Raw genomic sequence first — 19,165 nt, forward strand, 5'->3', positions numbered from 1 at the left:
ACAGATATGAATGTTTGTACGGTTGCAGCATTAAGAAGTATTGGTACCTGGTACTGAGGTACACTTGCTGGGGCATTTAAGCCAGGTCTCTTGAGGATGACATGTGGGTCTGTTTGGGATGGACTTTCCTGCCAGCAGATAAAAGGTCATCAGAAAGAATTCTTGACCACATGCAGGCCAGTTTATTCTGTGTAGTGAAAAGGACATTCAGGATGCCTGAGTTGTCTCTGAGAGGCCAGGACTGGCAGTGTGACATGGCAGTTCACATCTCTCAGCTTTTGTACTAAAAGCATAGTAGGAAGGTAATCACAAACAGTTCAATGGGAATTTTAAATACAATAAACCAAAAATTAAAACCCTCACAAGCTCCTAAGATCTCAAGACTCTGCCTTGGTTGGGGTTTTGAAGATGAGCACACAGGGCAAATCTGGGAAGATAAAAAGAAGGGTAGCTACCTGAAAGAGGACCAAGACACATTGCAGTGTGGAATTTTCTGGGCCCTGTCTTCTAAGCCTCCGCATGTGGTATCTCCTCTGTATTTAGAAAAAGAGAAGCTATTCAGCCTTCCACTATCAGATTTCTAGGCAGGAAAATTGGGGCTGGTCACCAGCGCTTCCTTCCCAGGATCTCACCTCTCTCCGCTTGACCTCTGCAGAAGAACTGCACCAACTGCGGGAACGCTACCGCTTCCTGAACGATGAGTACCGGGCTCTGCAGGAGAGCAACAGCAGCCTCACAGGGCAGCTTGCAGACCTGGAGATGGAGAGGTACAGCCGGGAGGCCAGTGGGGCTCTGCCGGACTTTGCCTTGGGCTCTTCCCTGAGTAGAATCAGTGAAGGCAGATGCCAGGCTAGTGAGGCCCCCTCTGCTCCTGGAAAGCTGATCTTTCATGGTATCCAAATGGTATAGATACCACCTAAAGCAGGCATGGGGATCCAACCCGGTTATCTCAGGACTAGACTTGAATGAGGTCTAAAATTTAGTTTCTTCCCTTCTAGGCATTGGGGTCTGGTTTGTTCTGCCCTAGAGTAGATCAGAAGTGATTCCTTTCTTGTCCACACAGACTTGATTCAGTCTAATGGCATAGTGCCTCCACACTGGAGCGGGCTTCACAGCAGGCCCAGTCTTGAGCCCAGTTGGACTAGCGTTCTTAGGGTCTTCTAGAGCCTAACGTGCCTGTGCAGACTGAGGTGCTGGTGACTTTCTCTGTCATCGTCCAAGTGTGTTTATTTGAGAGGTAAACAACAATAGAAGGCTCCTTACCATCTTTTGCCTAAAATGAAGGCATCGGGACCAAGCATACTTGACAGGTGATGCCAGGCAGAGGTCTCTCCCAAACATGGCTCTGGGGTTCTGGATTACAGGACACGAAGAGCAACAGAAAGGTGGCTGGAGTCCCAAACACTAAAGAGTATGATGTCGTCAGAGTCTCAGACGTCAGAAATGGATTTTCTAGAGCCTGATCCTCAAACCCAGTTGTTGCGACAGCAGCTTCTGGGAGCTGAAGAGCAGATGCATGGCATGCAGAACAAGGTAGGGAAAGGCAGGCCCCTTTCGTTGTGTCTCTTTTACCTTCTCCTGGCCTGTGGTAGAAACATCTTAGGCACAGGGCTGACAAAGGAGGCATGCACTGTGGCAGGAGATAGTACTTTGGGTCTCACTTGCTTGCCTGATGTAAATATTCCATAAAAGGAATGCCATACTCTGCATAAGCCTGTTCTTGCGGTGCATATGGTACCTATAGTAAATCAGCCTTCCTGTTCCGTTTCCGCACAGTGTAAGGAATTGTGTTGTGAGTTGCAAGAGTTACAGCATCATCGCCGGGTCAGTGAGGAGGAGCAGAGACGGCTGCAGAGGGAGCTGAAGTGTGCACAGAATGAGGTGCTTCGGTTTCAGACTTCCCACGTCACCCAGGTAAACACTGACAGGGGAAGGGCATTTGGGGAGAGCAAAAGGGCCTACATGGAGCTGCTGCTTGAGGGGCGGATGAACGCAGAATAAGGGTGTGCTCTGCTGACTCCGGCCCTGCAACCAAGGGTACAGTCTACTGGAGAGCACTTGGAGAAGTCACATAGCATTGCGTTCTAGAAATGGTAGCTATTACTGAGTGTCTGCCTCAGAGAAGAAACCGAACCATAGACTTGTGGGAGCTCCTCAAGATGTCTGCGTCTGGAAAAGAACCAAACTGGTCTGTAGTGGGGTCTGCTGTTTCTTGAGTGTAACTGTTCTACCTACATCCTCCCCACCACAGAATGAGGAGCTGAAGACCAGACTCTGTACCCTGCAGCAAAAGTATGATGCTAGCCAGGATGAGCAGAATGAGCTCTTGAAGGTGCAACTACAACTTCAGACTGAGCTCCGGCAGCTCAAAGTCATGAAATCCACAGTCATAGAAAGCCAAAGTGAGAAGGTAACAGCACCCAGAGGTGAGGGGCAACTTAGGGGCTAAGAGGTTTTGGGGAAGGTGAATAAGAGTAGAGAGTTAAACAAGTCTCACCTGTGCAGTACCACAGGCGCGCGCTCCAGCCACCCTCGAGTACTCCGTTAGGTGAGAGGACAACCAGGAAGTGCAGGGCAGGGAGAAGTCAATTCTTAGACTGTCCGTGTCTGAGTGGCTCAGGCAGAAGAGTGAGTGGGTTGAGGATCCCGGATGTACTACCCAAAGCCCCCCTCCACCATAGGAGTTACTGTGCCGGCTGCAGAAGCTGCAGCTCCAGTACCAGAACATCACATGTGAGAAGGAGAAGCTGCAGGAAGTGCAGCAACAGCTGCGGGAGGACCTGCAGTACTATGAGGCAGAAGTGCAGCGCCTCAAGGACATGGTGGCCTCCTTCCAAGAGAGCTGTGAGAAGGTAAAAGAAGCTGCAGGTCAGGGAGAACGTAGCAAGGCGAAGTCTTCTGTGAGAGTAACAGTACAGAGGAGGAGTGGGAATGGTAGGAGCTCTATGGAGTGAGTAGCTGTTGGAGAGGGGGTAAAGAGGTGCTTAGTAGAAAGGTGATCTCAGAGTCATGATGCTCGCAGCTTCCTTTGATTTTAAACCAGAAAATTAGCCTATGAGAAGGAAGCCCTTTCCCTTCCCCACCTCCCCAAAAAGGAAGCCCCAAAAGGTCTCTGTGCAGAGCCAGGTAGGGACTGGTCCATCTCGGGTAGCCCTCACTGGGATGAAATTGGGACTGGACAGGACAGGATAGGATCCCCTTAGTCCCTGCCTGAGAGGAAAGAGTGCAGCCACAGGGGTTCCTGGGATGATGGTGGGGCCTGCCTCCCGTGCCCCAGAACACAGAGATGCACACCCAGCTTCAGGAGATGAAGCAGCTGTACCAGACCAGCAAGCATGAGCTGGAGCAGCAGAAGCACATGTATGATCAGCTGGAGCAGGACTTCCTGCTCTGCCAGCAGGAGCTGAAGCAGCTCAAGACCACCCAGCCCATCCCAGAGGACAAGGGAAAATGTGCCAATAAGGTAATTGTAATTAAGAGGTGGGATCTCCTGGGCACTTCCTCTGGAGAAAGGAGGTATGGGGCAGAAGATGAAGTCATCTGCCCAAGGGGCTTGATGGGCTTCTGTCCAGTCCCAGCCGAGTGTGGCAAAGCAGGAAACAGAGGCAGAGCCCATGCTGTTGCCTTTAAAACAGTGTGCCTTGACCTTGCGCCCGAGCCACAGCTTGGTAGGATCAGTACATCTGGATCCAGCCTGAACACCTGAAGGTTTTACACATGATTCCGCGTGAGTAGACATTTACACCTCGTTATTAGAACTGTAGGATATCTTGTCATTTGTGGGGTAGAACATACGCATAGGCCCAAACACACAATCGTGATTATCAGGAGCAGGAAGAGAGGGTGCAGTTTGCAATGAGGCACATTGCAGAGGCTCTTGTCAGATGGCATAGTCTTGTGCCCAGAGCGCTGATTGGGTATTAGAAGGACCTAGGTTCTTCCAGGATTTATTTGCAACTTCAGAGCAGTTAAGTTCTCTAAGCTTGAATTTTACCCTCTTTAAATTGAACAGAATACTGCTTATCTCACTTCCTTTTAGTAATAGATCCTGGTAGTAAATAAGGCCTTCCTCATTTTCTTTTTTTCCATAGTGTGTAAAATGTAAGTCATTATCAGTCACTCTGTGTTGAGCACTTTCAGCTCCTGATTACTGATAGAAAATGGTAAGATATTGAAGCATGATGGAGAAAAGGCACAAGATTTTCAAAAGATGGTAGAGCAAGTCACATTATGCCAGAATACTCAGTAGCTCTTGCCACAGCCAACGGCAGGCTGTGTCCCCAGGGAAAGGCCTTCAGAAGATACAGAATTGGGCAGGTTATTGGGTCTGCCCCAAAAGTCCACCTGCCTTTCAACAGCCAGGCTCACATTTCCCTCTTCCCCCATTCCCACTCAATTTAAGGATCCAGAGGGCCCACGACTTGCTCGTCACCTCCTCTCCCAGTGAAAGAGTCTATGGTGGGGGATGCGTGCTGGCATACAGAGCCACCTTTTCTCTGGTCATGAAATAGCATTAAGATTAGTTCAATATTAGAAGATTTAGGTTTTTGGAATTATGGGATGATTTTGTCTTCTCTACCCAAATTCAACAATAGCTCATACTTTTCTAAAGATCTTAAAAGATGATTATGAAAGGAAAAATGGGAAAAAATTAGGGTGAAATTGTCTTTAGGTAAGGAGCATAATTAGGTGTAAAAACACCTGGGGATAATGAGAGTAACAGGACCTAGAATTCCCAGCAGAGTGGGAAAATGGCAAAGGAAAGGGCCAGAGGAAAAAGACGTGGGGAAATAAGAGGGGAGGGATGTTGATAACACCTCCTCTGCAACTGCCCTCAGAAGGGACTAGAAGGTGAAATTTAGAGCACAGCCAAACAGCAGTCCCGAGCAGCCTACTGGGGTTCCCATTCAGCATCTCGGCCTGTGCAGGTACAGTGTGGCTTGGGGTGATCAGTCCAAGGTGACTGTACCGTCAGGGAGACCCTGGTGAATCACAGAAGTGCTCTGCTAGCCACACAGTGCAGAGAAATACCTTACAGAGTAACCACCCTTCCACACCCGCCCCATCCACAGTGTGATACAGTGCTGTCCAGACTGACAGAATTGCAGGAAAAGTACAAGGCCAGCCAGAAGGAGATGGGGCAACTGCAAATGCAGCAGTGTGAGCTCCTGGAGAATCAGAGGAGGATGCAGGAGGAGCAGGGCCAGCTGCAAGAAGAGCTGCACAGGCTCACGTTCCCGCTCCCAAAATCTGGTCTCTTCCATAAGGTAACCACAGCCAGGGGATGGCTGCTAACTATGGAAAAGCTGCTTTGAGAAGCTTCCCAGGTGTGACTATACTTGGGAAAAATAAAAGGGTGGGGATTGAACTTTTTCTTTTCTTAACCAACCACTCCTTTCTCACGAGTCTCCTCAAACCAAAAAGTTCAATATAGCCAATTAGGGTTTTAAATCTTAAAATACATTTTATGCTCTGGAATCTGTCCAGCATTTTATATTTAGATATTTCGTCTATCTGGAGGAAATGTACTTGAAAGCACCATGTAAACTACAAAATATATCTGAACATACATGATCATTGCTACTCAACTAGCAGGTCTCCATAGAAGGATTCCCCCTGGCCCAGCTGGGCTGTGCAGAGCCAGCACAGAGACTCCTGAGGGAGGGGTCCCCAGCAGGAAGGAGGCCACGGTCTTTCCATATAACCACCATAGTTCCTGCCCCCTTCCTTCCACTCTACCTCACAGAGTCAGGAGCTGCTTACAAAATTACAAGACTTGTGTGAACTACAGCTGCTCTACCAAGGCATGCAGGAGGAGCAGAAAAAACTGATACAGAATCAAGAAAGTGTATTAAAAGAACAATTAGAGCTGCACCAAGAGCTGCAACTTTTCAAAGATTCTCGTTTCCGGGAAGTGTTGGAGAATCCTGAGGGTTCCAAATCACCTAAGTCCTCAAAATGTGGTCATAACAAGGTAACCAACACAAGATGCAGGGAGACAGTCCTGGGGACAACAGCATGGCAGGAAAAGGGGCTCCACTGAAGGGTCAGGGTTAGGAAGGCCTGTAGGGCCAGGAGTAAGGATGAGACTAAAGCCCTGCCCTTCCCCAGCCATGACCACTCTTGTATTCATTAAGATGTAGCTTTAGGTACGGCCTGGGGACCTCACCCAGATGCCCGCCCAACTGAAGCACTGTGAGCACTTATGGCCGGGATGACCCAGAAGTCTATAATCTCCTGACAATTTGACTTAATCCCTTCAACATATCGTTTTCCAGATGTGTAATATCAATTTGGTGTTTGTTTGGATTCCTTGGGAATGACTCTAAACATGTCATCCTTTCCTCATGAGCTGGTTGATAATTGAGAAGTACACTTTTCCATGATCAAAATCTATAACCTTTTGTTGTTCTGCATGAAGCAAATCTGGGGCCATTCATTTCCAATGGAAGAATTCCTAGCATGTGGGGTTCTTGGTACTGACCGCACTGTCTTCGTTGGAACTTTGGTGGCAATAACAGGCAGGTCAGGGGATTAGACTAGAGAATTGATGCATCTAAAGCCCCAGCAAGGGGTCATGCCTCTGAGGTCACACTGGTAGAGATTTCCATACACGTCTGTTCAGGATTGGGGGATGAATTTGGTCTGATGTGTCAGTGGGGGCAAGGAAAAGCAGGTAGACAGTTTCAATTTAGGCTAAAGCTATTTATTCAGATATCGGTCTGGACAGGGAGATCCAGGGAATAGCAGAAGTCCAAACTGTGAGATTTGGTCAGATTCCAGGGGCATCAGATTTCAGCTGATGAGACCAGGAACCAGGTATAAAGTATTTCCTTAACCGATCAGATCTCATTGTGGGCACCAGCAGCCAAGAAGCCAGGCCGAGAGGGCCTGGGAAACATGCCCAGAGGCCAGATTCAGAATTGGGGCAGGAGGTAAGGGACGTGTAGGGAGACCTTGGTTCCAAGTCCACATCTTCTGAGGAAGGAATTCTTTGTGTGCTCACATTCAACACCAGGGCTGATTTTAGAATTGAGGGTCGGGGGGGACTGAGGCTAAAGGTCATGTTAGTGGGTACATCTGACTGAGAAGAGGGTAGGGAAGGGAGCCAGAGTGATCTTGAGACTCACTCAGCCCTGCTTCAAGGACAGGGATGTACCAGAGTGCATAAACCAGCAGAAATGGAAGCCCAGAAATCATGGAGTATCTGCCCTGGGAAGATTTTCCTCAGTGAGCAAGAAACTGACCCATGCCAGTTACCTGTAGGCTAAGTCAAAGACCTAGGGTGTGGTGAGATTGGAGTGTGCAGTTCTGTCAAGTGTGCTCCCAGATATCTGCACCAGGAGGGGCGCAACACTGTCTAGAGTAACGATGATGTCTCCCCACCCCACTCTCGGCAGTCCAAGATGATCATCGACCAGATGCAGGCTCTGCAGGTGCTGTATGAGGCCAGTCAGACTGAGCAGGAGCTACTGCAGCAGGAGCAGGGGAGGCTCCTAGAGGAACGGAAGAGGCTGCAGGCCGACTTGCAGCTCTGCCTGGAAGAAATGCAGCTGCTCCAAGTCCAGTCCCCCTCTATAAAAATGAGCCTTGAGTCCTACAAGAAGAGTTATGGTAGCATGGCCCCCAGCAGTGAGAATTGTCACAAGAGTTATGGTAGCACCATTGATGACAGCGAGAGTTATCACAAGAGTTACGGTAGCACCCAGGCCAGCGATGAGAGCCTTCTCAAGAGCTATGACAGTAGCACCAGTACCAGTGAGACCTGTGAGAAGAGTTACCGCACCAGCAGCAGCAGCATCGACGATAAGAGGAGTTATGGCAGCACCAGTAGCTCTGACACCTGTCACAAGAGTTATGTCAGCAGCAACAGTGACGATGAGCCTGCTGAGCCTGAAGATGTAGAGGTAATAGTAGCCAGATGACAGGTCCGATGGGGAAAGAAGGTTCTTGTCTTATTAAGAGATAAGTTACCAGGGGAAAGGCACAAGAAGTGAGGTGGGCAATGGGGTCAGAGCTGAGCTGGGTAACTTACTGGAAATAAATGAGGCAGTCTGCCCATCTAACATGGAGATGCTTCCATACTGGATGGAGGTCTAAGATTCAGGACTTTTCATCAACACAGTCACATTGCACTTTTTTTTTTTTAAAGGAAGCTGGCCCTGAGCTAACACCTGTTGCCAATCTTTTCTCTTGAAGAGTGGCCCTGAGCTAACATCTATGCCCATCTTCCTCTATTTTTTGTGGATGCCTCCACGTCAAGCATGGCTTGAGGAGTGGTGTAGGTCCATGCCTGGGATCCAAACCCACGAACCTGGGCTGCTGAAGTGGAGTGTGCTGAACATAACCACTATGCCACTGGGCTGGCCCCTCATGTTGCTCTTTATGGGAAGAAATGCAGTATTCTCCCTGGGCAGCTTCAGATCTTTGTGGCTATTGTTTTGTATCCAAGAAAGGTCCTAGCAAAGAGAGTGGGTGGAATGCAGGTGCTACTCAGAGTGCCGTCATCACTCCCTTACCCTCCACAGCACTTTGAGACTGTCGTTGCTAAGGTGCTGATCAGGCTGCAGGGCGTGCAGGCCATGTACCAGCTCAGCCAGGAGGAGCACGACCTGCTGCAAGAGCGGATGAAAAAGCTGCTGGACAAGCAGAGAGAGCTGAAGGAAGAGCTGGAGGCCTGTGAAAAAGAATTCAAGGAGTGCATGGAATGTCTGGAGAAGCCTGTTGCCTCCCAAAATGACAAGAATGAGGTAACTGCTGTCAGGGAGGCAGGGCGTCTCCTAGGAGTCCCTAGAGCCAGAGGAGGTCATGGCCATTTCAGAGAGGCTGAGGAGAGAGGGACAGAGCTCGCTGCCAGCTCTGCAGAGTTGCCCTCTTCTTGGTCAGAGGACAGAGCAGGGACTGAATCCCAGGAGGCCGGGTGGTCGCTGCATCGCTGAGGGATATTTTTCAGGTGCCCACCATGCTGGGATTTACTGATCAAGACTCTGAATAATTTTTCTCTTTTTCCCTTTGCCACCTCTATTCTCTCTTTTCCTCTGTCCTAGAGCTCTTTATGGAGTTACGTTTTTTCACCTGCCAATTTTCTTTCGTTATTTTATGTGTATTTGTCTTGTATCTCTAACTAGATTACAAGCACCTCAAGGACAGGGCCATAGCTCCTTCTTTTGAATCTCTTACAATGGCAAGAAAAGTGTTGTACATCTATTAGGAACAGGACAGAAGGTGTTATCTCTGGCAGGAGGAGTGCACAGTCCAGTGGGGGGTCACTGTGTATGCACGGGAGAGGTTCAGAGAGCAAGAAACATGTGGGCCTAGGTTGCTTAGTATCGGTACCTACCGAGCAGACCATGATGTGCTGCCAGAAGCCAAGAAAGACAAAACCAGAGATTAAGGAGCAGGGTTGGAACTTGCCTCTGTTTCCAGGGTGAGGCGCGGGATCCCAGGTACACTCTCAGGAGCATACAACACGGTTCCTTAGGTGATTGTACCTGTTAGAGAAATAGCGTGGGAAGTAGGAGTTCCCATCAAAAACAGCTATATAAGAAAGCCCTGAGCTTCAGAAGGGGTAGCCCTGTAGTTATTCCCCAGACAGCTCACCATAAAACATAATTTAAATCATCCTTTTTTGATCCTATCAGATGTAGATCAGGTACCTCAAGTTAGGGAGAAACTCTTTGTAAAACTGCTTTAGAGGCTCATTTTCCATCGTTGAATGTTTTCTTTATTGTCTACTCCCCGTGGGCTTTAGCAGGGACATTTCTGAGGTGGGGACCTCCAGGCAGGGCCCAGGCTGACCGCGTAGGCCTGGCTGGGAGTGACCGGCTCTCCACTGCCAACAGATCAAAGAACTGCAGAGCAAGCTGCGGGAGCTGCAGCTGCAGTACCAGGCTAGCATGGACGAGCAGGGGCGGCTCCTGGCGGTGCAGGAGCAGTTGGAGGGGCAGCTGCAGTGCTGCCAGGAAGAGCTTCACCAGCTCAAAGAGAAGAGGTCCGCTGTTACCAAAGAAACCAAGGGGAAGAATGTCAATAAGAACATGAACAAGAATGCCAATGGGGTTAAGAATAAAAAGGTGACCAAGCTATGTTCGGACAGTCCTGAGGACAGCTTTGAGAGCAGAAAGGTAAGTAATAACCTTAGTGCCCAGATAAGCAGAAAGATGGAGGAGATCCTGGGAAGAAAAATCATCACCACCATTCTGACCAGGTGAGGTATTTGTAGAGAAGCTACAGGCTTTGGGATCTCTAATCTGTCTAGAGTAGTTCCATCTTAGTAGCAATTTAGTCCCTTTTCCTGTGAAGTTAAGGGGAGAGTAGAGTTACAGCCCAAAAGGACCACAGCCCTAGGCTGAATGACTGCCTCAGTTAGTCCAGCCCAGTTTTCTGGAGCCCCTCTTCATCCTGGGCCACATGCCCCAGAGAGGGATTTAGTCAAAGCAGTTGTGTACACATAAGTGAAAGAGGATTGGGTCAAATAGGAGCCGCCATGCAAGGGGAGGAAGCAGCAGGTGAGGTGCAGAGCTCGAGAATCTTTGGCTCTGATAGCTGTCTGAAATGGCTAATGGCCAGACGGACATATCAGTCCAGAGGCTGGGTGTGACTGCCCTCCACACTGTGCAGGGAGATGGACTTAGTCCCAGAATACAGTGCTGCTTGTGTGCTGTGACAGGCTGGGAAGCAGAGTGTTCTGAGATAGTTCAGCATTCCATGAGGGAAGGGATCTTCTCAGGTAACGGCATCCCCCATCCTGCCCTGCCTCCACCCCACAGAGTCTGGAGGTGGTGCTCTATTACAAGGCCAGCCACAAAGATTTAGATGAACTAGCAAAAGAGGAAAAGAAAGAGGAAATGGAGGACCAAAAAAAGGAGGAAATCAAAAGGGAGATGAAGGAGGAGTCCTGGGAAGAACTAGTTTCTGAGCAACCAGATCCCACAGAGATTGAGTCCACAGAAGATCAGGAGGAGAGAGATGAAGAGTTCCAAGACCAGAAGGGCAAGGAAGAAGACAATGAAGATGAGGAAGACGATGACTCTGGCCCTGAAGCTTCAGAGGAAAACAACCCCCTCAGTCTTTCTGAGAGCAAAAAGGTAACCACAGCCAAAGGCTGGGTCAAGTGGGAAATGGGCTCTTGGGCTCAGGTGCCCCAGTGTTCAGGGGTGACCAGCCCTAGGACGGACTTCTACAGGAGTAGAAGCCAGCAAGCTCTGAGGCATAGCACTTGGGGAAAGTGGAAATGGAGACGGGATTGGAGAGAGCAGGCTCTCTGTGGGAAATGGCACACTTAGACCAATTTGCTGTGGAACTGTCTCGCAAAGACCACCTTTTCTGGGAACCAAGGTGGGGTCATTGTGTCCTACCTCCTTTCATGTATGTGGTAGCCCTTGCTACGTACGTCGAGAGGGTTCTTCACCCTCCCCTTAAGCGCTGCACTAAGGACACGGGCAGTGCAAGGCCTTCTTTGGGGAGTTTTTGTCAGTCTTTTGGGAAGTTTGTCAGCCTGGGCAAGTCCCTCAGCCCTGCTCTCCCATGGTGCCCTATTAGGTTTGACCTTTGCTGTTGCTGTTAATGGTGTGGGGAGGCTGGTGTCACCCACTGGGCTCCATATATTACAGGGTATGAGGGTGGGGGCAGGGGATGATCAGAAGTGATAATGAAAATATTTCAGTCTGTACAGCAGGAGCATTGGCCAGTCCAGGGAGACCAGTCAGAGCCCTAACCCTTTAGTTCCTGGATCTTGAGAGATGGGGGTGGGAGTATCCTGGGTAATTTACCAACTGTACAAAAGTATTTCTGTATTTTCACAACTGGTACGTCTGTACAGGTATGTACCCCTGACTTCCTAACCTGGTTGAGGATAACTGGGGGCTCTCGTTCCCTGAGGAGTTTGAGTACTGCCTGAATAAATCTGCAGTTTACAGGACAGGTTCTTTCTGTCCCTCTAGACACAGGGGAAGAAAACAAGTCTCTTGTGGTGGGATGTCCCAGTCAACTCTAAGGATATCTGGAATTTTCCAGCAGCTGAGTCTGCAGCACTGGCTAGGGATCCAGCACGCACGTCTCTGCTCACCCTGTGGCAGAGAACTGTTACTTAGGATGTGAAAAGTAGGAGTAGCCGCAGCCTCTTGCCTGGTCTTATATTGCTTTGAGTTCATCATATTCCACCAGGTGCTGGATCAGAGCCTCATAGATTTCCTTGCCTTGGGTGCCACATTTCTGAATGCCAGACCTGATTTTCCTACTTGAAAGTCAAGCACATTCCTTATGTCTCCATATGGAGGTGTCCCTTTCCCCCAGTGGGTCCTGCATCTTTTGCTGGCAGCTCTACTGACATATGTGTTACCGCCTGCAAACTCAGTTTCTCTCTGGAAGAATAATTGCGTCAAAGAACTAGCCCTTCTCCATTGTTAGCTTTTTTAGTGCATTTTATCTCACAATGACAGCATTAGATTCCTAGGGGATCGTAGGGGCCAGAGCCCAGAACACTGAGACTTAGTGGAAAGCAGCCAGAACAAATGGGCTAACAAAGAGACAGGTGGCCTGGCAGGAGACTGGCTCTTCCTAGGGTGACCCAGGCAAAGTATACATCCTTTCATCTCAGAAAGCCCAGCTTTACTCTCTGGAGCTTTACTTTTCCAGTGTTAGTAACCTATAAGAAAGGTCTAGGGGCAGGTAACCCCTGCTTTACAGGATATGAGAGGGTTATGACAAGCCAGAAAATGACCCAGCACCTGATTTGGAGCTAAGGTACTGCCTAACCCATTCAGTTTTGCATCTCCTACAGGCTTCCAGTGGGAGGAACCAGGCCCGAGTGGCAGAGAAGAAATACTGCTGCTCTGCCTTACCTGTTGTTTAACCTCTTGATCTCTTTCTCTTTTCCCTTTGTTTTCTCATCTTCATTATCTGTTGGATTCATATGTTTATGTCTTTTTATACCACCTCTCATCTCCTGGTCTCTCCTTGTGCTTCTTTCTCATTTGATATGTTGCAGCCATCCCCTGCCCCCAACCCCCCCATCTTCTCTTTGCCTCTCGTAGGCCTGGTGGTCATATCGGCTTTGCTCTGGTGCTGGTGGGCTGAGACGTCGTCCTAACGCAGGTACTGGTATTGCGTCCTCTCCTGAGGGGTACAGGGAGGTGCAGGTTGCCCCAGCCTCTCCTCTTCCCCTTTTCTCTCAGCTGCTTGCTTCTTGCTATTGCCATTTTACAACAGATGATACTCACGTCTGAGGTCCCTGGCTTTTCCTTGGGCTACTGCAAAGCCCATAACATCTCTGAGCTTGTCTTCGCAACACATAGGGAGTTGGAATGCTTACCATTGACATGGTTTGAGTTTCTGTCCTCTGGCTGGGAAAAAATTGGATGATCCCAGCACTGTTGCTGCTTTCAAAGCTGCCTCACCACTTCTGATCAGCTGACTTTTGTCTGCAAGGCCGGCCTGGGCGCTCTTTGTCTTTGATTAGCCCCAGAGCCAATCTCTCACCACTCTTGCTACCCAGAGGGCAAAATAAGGAATCACTGCCTTCCACAGTGGGTGAGAGAGGAGCTCTGGAGAGCTGTGACACACTGCCTCCTGCCCCCCCAGGGGCATTTGTATGAGGGCAGCCTCAATTCATCCTTCAACCTTGGTGAAAATGGAACTGAAACCCCTACCATATTATATACTTTCTGCCAAAAAGTCCTCTGGTCCGGGACTTCTGGCCTCCAGAAAAATCGGAACACAAATGCCAGGAAATATTTGGTAGTTCTCTGTTTATCCCTTTTGGGGGCAAGATTTTTTTGTAATTGGCTTCCCAAGCTAGGCTTTCTGGAGAGAATGTGGTATTGGTGAAAAGTTTCCACTAACCAGAGATGCGAGTGTTCTCAGGGAATCAAGGCTGATATATTCTGGGCACCTTTTAGTTGGCCTCAGTCCATGTAATCTGGTCTGTCAACAGGATACCAAATTCAGGAGGCAGAATGTGGTCTATGGCCCAAGGTAGAACCTGCCTTCTGGAGCCTATAACTGTTCTCTCTTGGCCTATTTTGGCTCCTTTCTCAGTCTCTCCCTGCCACACCCACCCCTCACCCTCTCTTCTCACGTCCCTGTAAATGGAGTGTAGTCGACTGACTGCACAGCTTCAGAGTGGTGGCGGAAGCGTTTGTTGGTAGCACTTACACCATTTCCTTTCCTCTCCTTCCTTTTTTACCTCTCACTTTTTTTTCCTCTTCAACCCTTCTCCTTTCTTAGTTATTCCCCACAGACAGTCTTTAACTCCTTTAGTGACAGGGGTCTCCCCCTCTACCTGCACACTCACCTGCACACTCCCAGATTTCTAAGTCTCTATGGGATGAGACCCAAAGCATTCAGCCGTAACCTTTCACCAACTCAAACCCAGCCAGGCCCAATCACAGAAAGAGAAAGGGACTCCTGGGTAAGTATCCTCTTGGGGTAGCCTGTTATGCCCACAGGCTGGCTACGCCCCAGTATGCAGCTCCCCATCCAGGAGCTGAGGCAGCATAGTAAAGTAGAAAGTGTGGCCGACAGTGGTCAGAGAACCTGGTTGAGTCTGTCTCTGCTTCTTACAGTTTTGTCCCAATGGGCAAAATGTATAATCTGAATGTTAGTTTCTTCAAATGTAAGCAAAGGATGATAAAACCTCTGCCTTCCTCATGTGAGGCTCCGATGAGTCCATGTATATAAAAGTACTCTATGAATGATAAAATACCACATGAATAATAAAAAGAGCTTACACTTACATAGTACATACTCTGTGCCAGGCAGTGTTCTAATTGCCTTACCTGTATTTACTCATTTACTCCTTGCAACAACCCCATGAGGTAGCTATTATTATTATCATTTTATATGTCATAAAACTAAGGCATAGAGAGGTTAAGTAACAAGCCAGGATATTGTGAATCGGATTCTAAGGACTCAACATTAGCAACAGATAAAATTCCAATCCTGTTTCCCCTTGTCCTCTCCCCTCATTTTGAGCAATTCTCCTTGGTTGTTTCCAAGCAATTAGGAAGACAGTACTTGTCTCTGGGCAGCCTCGGATCACATTAGCTCTCTTGATAATTAATGTCACACTGTTGACTTATTTCATGTATTGTTTATAAAACCCTTTTGCACACTGCATATGCTAAGCCTCCTCTCCCCATTCTCCACCTCAGTTGACTTTTTGGATCCAAGGCAGAGTTTTCTATTCATCCCTATTAGAGATCATCTATTGGTCTATCCTGTGAAGTTTGGTTTTTTTAATTCTTGACTCCATGCTTTTAGAGTATTCACTTTCCCTCCCAGCTTCGCATCATCCTCAGCGGTGGCAAGCCCGCCTTCACATCTTTGTCCATGGTCCAGATGAGGGCTGAGCCTCTAGAATGTTGTCTTTCCAGGCTCTTTAATCCAGCTCATTGGTCACTGAACAAATGGTCATACAACAAACTGGGCTGTCAGCCTACTCTTCTGTCCTCATATTCTCTTCATGGATGTCATGGAAAATCTTGTCAAACACTTTAAGTCCAAAAACATGATTTTCTTGATCTGTCAATTTAGTAACCAGTCTGAAAGGAAAGCCTGACATGACTTATCCCTTTGGGACACCCAGTCCAGCCCTTTGCTCAGCCAGCTCTAGAATCTTGCCTTTGCCTGGCATAAAGGGCACCAGTTCACGTTTATGGGTTTCAGCTCTCTCCTCCTTTAAGAACATCAGACTGACATTTTTAGTAATGCACATTAGGATATAATCATCTGAGCATGTAAATACTCTTTCTAGCTCCCTTTTCAGTTATTTTCTTACAGAAATTACTCTGTATATCTACCTCCAATATCATTTTGCTTTCGATTTCATATCTTCTATTCTTAGTAACTATTTCTACAAAGGTAGGAAGTTTTTTTGGCTTAAAATCTTCTTTTTAGAGCCATTGTTCTCTGCTCAAATGAATTCTTTTGGGTGTTTGTTTTTTTATTTTTGTGGGGGTTTTTTGCTGAGGAGGATTTGCTCTGAGCTAACATCTCTGTTGCTAATCTTCCTCTTTTTGTATGTGAACTGCCACTACAGCATGGCCACTGACAGAGGAGTGGTGTGGGTCCACACCCAGGCACCAAACCCCGGCTGCTGAAGCAGAGCACACTGAACTTAACTAGTAGGCCCCTGGGGCTGGCCTAGCAAATGCATTCTTAACATTAATGGGCTATACTCCATCCTTACCTAAAACCATCCTTGTGTTACTTTATGCCATAGCTTATGACTCAAAACCCAAATTCTGTCTTTCAAGTAATACAGTAAAAAAATAGGAACTATTTCTGGAAGCATGTATTTTCTTGTCTAAGATTTCATGTTCCCTAAATGATGCCTTTTTTGTTGTCCCATGAACCAACAGAATTTGCTATGGTCAGTAGAGTGTGGAAGCCTCAGCATACTCTAACAAAGCCCCAGGAAGTCAGTCAACAAACCCAATGACTGGGGATGTTTTAACGACCCTGGCATTTGCTTCCCAGGGCCAGTGACCAGCTTCCTTGAATTTCCTTGAACCAACATCATTCTCCTTAAAAGGTTTGGGCCACCTAACAGCCTCATATTTGCCTGCACCCTGTGGTGTACTTTCTTCACTCACCTCAGATAAGACTGAGGGATCAGTCTTATTATCCTTTTGACTCTGAGTTCATTTCTCCTCCATAAAGCGAATGAGGTGCTGTCACTTACCCTAAAGGCCAAAATTTACCCTCTTTTTCTTGCCATGGCATCAGATCCTTTCTCACTGCAACCACTTGGATACGCTTTGAAGTCTGGTTCCTGAGCTTGCCGTGACACACGGGAACTGGTATTCTCATCCCGTGGGGCATGAACACAGGCAGTCATCCCAGGTGATACGTATAGTGTTGTTCCAGGTATCTAGTGGTGCCAGGACTAAGGCTACATTGCCTCCAGCGGTTACTCAGGAGGTAAGAGGGACTAGACCGTGATGTTCCTGAGGTGTCTCTCCAGCACCAGTAGGCAGGGCATCTCTGGCTTAGGGAGGAGTTCAGAAGGCTGGGCACTCACCATTTGTCTTTGGTCCCCACAGAACATGTTTGGGATGTGGAAGCCTATGGTGTTCTTGGCTATTGCAGCTGTGGCTCTGTATGTGTTACCCAACATGCGACCGCAGGAGACAGAGGTCTGCCTCACGGAGTGATGGCAGGCCAGGGCCAGCTGAGGGGGCAGATCCCCAGTGCCCACAACCCTCAACTTTGGGCAGGACACACTGTGCCAGAGCCCCGCCCCACCCATACGTCCTGTGTGTCCCCATCTCCTTAGCCTCAGTCACCCAGGCTGGAAAGGCTTATGGGGAGCGGCTAGCTCCCATCTCCTGCCTTGTATAAGAACTTGGGTTCCTTGTAATTAAATATCAGCCTAATTACATGAGACTTTGTGGGTTTTTATTTGTTAAATACCTCACAACACAACCAGAACAAAGTGGTTCCCCTTTAACCAGGTACCTCACATAAAGGTCTGGCTGCTAAATACGATTTCTCACCCTACAAATGACCTCAGAAACGAGGCTGGCTCCTATGCTGCCAGCTGAATCACAGATGGATTCATCTGTACATATTAACCTTATCTCAAGGAACTCACCTGAGCACAGAGGAATGGAATGACCTGGGTACTTTGTGTGAGGAGGGCCAAATGACCTGCCCTTAGGATCTGTGCCCGCACCCATCTACTGTGAGAAGGATGCCCTGAGAAGATCTGCGTGTGAGCCTTCATGGCTTAGTCCTTATGACTTCTCAAGGGACTTGCTCTCAGAGATGACTTATTAATCACTCAGGGTCCTGGCAGTAAACACTCAGAAGCTTTAACTGAGGAGTGTTTGACGAAGGGACTGTGTACCGAAGGCAGAGTTAGGAGAACCAAGGAATAGGGAAGTCCCCCAGCACTAGCAACAGTGGGAAGTGGCTACCATCCCAGGCCTGAAGGGGAAAGGGAGGCAGCAAGAGTTGGGGGCCTGAAAAGGGGCCCCAGACACACATGGTGGCCACAGGGGGATGCGGCTCTTGTCAGAGCCGGGAGTTTACGTACTCCTCCACCCTCTCTTCCCACTGCCCAGGTTCCTGTTGGTACCTCTCCTTGGCTGATCCCCGCTGGGAGCCAGAAAGCAGAGGTGCCCAGGTGACATAACCTTTCAAGGTCAGCCTTCTGGAGCAGAGGCAGAGGATTGAGAATGGATCTAAGTGGGGACAAGCAGAATGATGAGGGTAATTTACGAGTGTCCTTTTTTTATCTTCATTCCTGTGGAACCATTTGTGATTGGTTGTTCTCATCATGAATGTTTCCTATGAACGCCCCCAAGTGTATTCATAAGCCACAGTGGACAGAATGGCCCCCATGACTGCTAGCTTCCTGGGAGCCCTCTCCCTTCCTCCTTTCCACCTGATACCAAAGGAGTTTGTTTCATTCACCCAAATATCCAAAGCAACACATACCTCTAGGGTGTGTACAGTGGTGGGCACTGCTAAGCACTAAATGGATTCATTTCTTCTCCAGCGTTTTCCAAGGGGGAGTAGCAAGGACATGTAGAATTAGGAGATTTTAAAGTTGTATGCAGCCCAGAAGAGTGACAAGGCTGAACTGGGAGTGCATCCTAGCAGGCCTGGGGCCAGTGCTGAAATCGTGACCAGCCCCTATAAATAGGGCTGCACCTAGGCAGATTGAGGGCAATGCCACACATCCCTTTCGCCTCCCTCTAAATGGCTCGTCTTTGAAGATAGCACTGATTTAGGCGGGGCTAGCCCCTTGCTACTCAACGTGTGGTCCAAGGACCAGCAGCTTCAGCATTGTTAGCTTGTTAGAAAGGCAGAATCTCAGACCCCACCTCATACCTACTGACACAGAATCTGCATTTTAATAAGATCCCCAGTTGAGCAGTATACACAACCCAATTTGAGAAGCACTACCCTCAGTTCTATTGGATTGTGTGTTCTCAGTCGTAAGCTAATTGAAGAAATTCCTTCACAACCCACCTGGCCACTGGCCCTTGCTGTTGAGTATAGTGAGACCATGCTTTTTATCCACTTTACTCTGGCCACCAGTTGGCTCAGAATATATGTGGTGGAAAGTACTGGAAGATCACCTACCACTGAGGATCACTGGTTTAACTTGGATTTAGAAGCCAAGATGGAGGTCACAGTCTGGTAGGCAGTCGGC

At 48.4% G+C, this 19,165-nt stretch overlaps 1 protein-coding gene and 1 long non-coding RNA gene across 15 annotated transcripts in view; one reads left to right on the forward strand and one right to left on the reverse strand.

The window, feature by feature from the left end:
* The window catches only part of CCDC136 (coiled-coil domain containing 136), a 28,948-nt gene extending 11,548 nt beyond the window's left edge, over positions 1 to 17,400 (forward strand). For 3 of the 13 annotated variants that reach the window (XM_044753023.2, XM_070513041.1, XM_014854311.3), the window contains 14 exons: positions 656 to 767; positions 1,365 to 1,533; positions 1,777 to 1,914; positions 2,252 to 2,410; positions 2,682 to 2,852; positions 3,278 to 3,463; positions 5,073 to 5,267; positions 5,747 to 5,974; positions 7,401 to 7,907; positions 8,529 to 8,750; positions 9,843 to 10,124; positions 10,770 to 11,087; positions 13,035 to 13,095; positions 17,046 to 17,400. In XM_044753023.2, coding sequence (XP_044608958.1) covers positions 656 to 767; positions 1,365 to 1,533; positions 1,777 to 1,914; positions 2,252 to 2,410; positions 2,682 to 2,852; positions 3,278 to 3,463; positions 5,073 to 5,267; positions 5,747 to 5,974; positions 7,401 to 7,907; positions 8,529 to 8,750; positions 9,843 to 10,124; positions 10,770 to 11,087; positions 13,035 to 13,095; positions 17,046 to 17,278 — 2,981 coding nt within the window. In that variant the 3' untranslated portion in view covers positions 17,279 to 17,400. Of the gene's footprint in view, positions 1 to 655; positions 768 to 1,364; positions 1,534 to 1,776; positions 1,915 to 2,251; positions 2,411 to 2,681; positions 2,853 to 3,277; positions 3,464 to 5,072; positions 5,268 to 5,746; positions 5,975 to 7,400; positions 7,908 to 8,528; positions 8,751 to 9,842; positions 10,125 to 10,769; positions 11,088 to 12,988; positions 13,096 to 17,045 lie in introns of all 13 variants that reach the window. The other 10 variants (XM_070513023.1, XM_070513056.1, XM_044753049.2 and 7 more) reach the window with 7 other exon arrangements.
* Positions 1 to 19,165, reverse strand: part of LOC139045649 (uncharacterized) — a 39,354-nt gene that overhangs the window by 9,734 nt on the left and 10,455 nt on the right. Inside the window, exon 3 of one of the 2 annotated variants that reach the window (XR_011504435.1) lies at positions 9,415 to 9,491. The exons of the other annotated variant lie outside the window; for it this stretch is intronic. This is a non-coding gene — a long non-coding RNA (uncharacterized lncRNA). Of the gene's footprint in view, positions 1 to 9,414; positions 9,492 to 19,165 lie in introns of those variants that run through there. 2 annotated transcript variants of the gene reach the window in all.

This window comes from Equus asinus, chromosome 1 (genome assembly GCF_041296235.1).
Source record: "Equus asinus isolate D_3611 breed Donkey chromosome 1, EquAss-T2T_v2, whole genome shotgun sequence".
Classification (NCBI taxonomy): domain Eukaryota; kingdom Metazoa; phylum Chordata; class Mammalia; order Perissodactyla; family Equidae; genus Equus; species Equus asinus.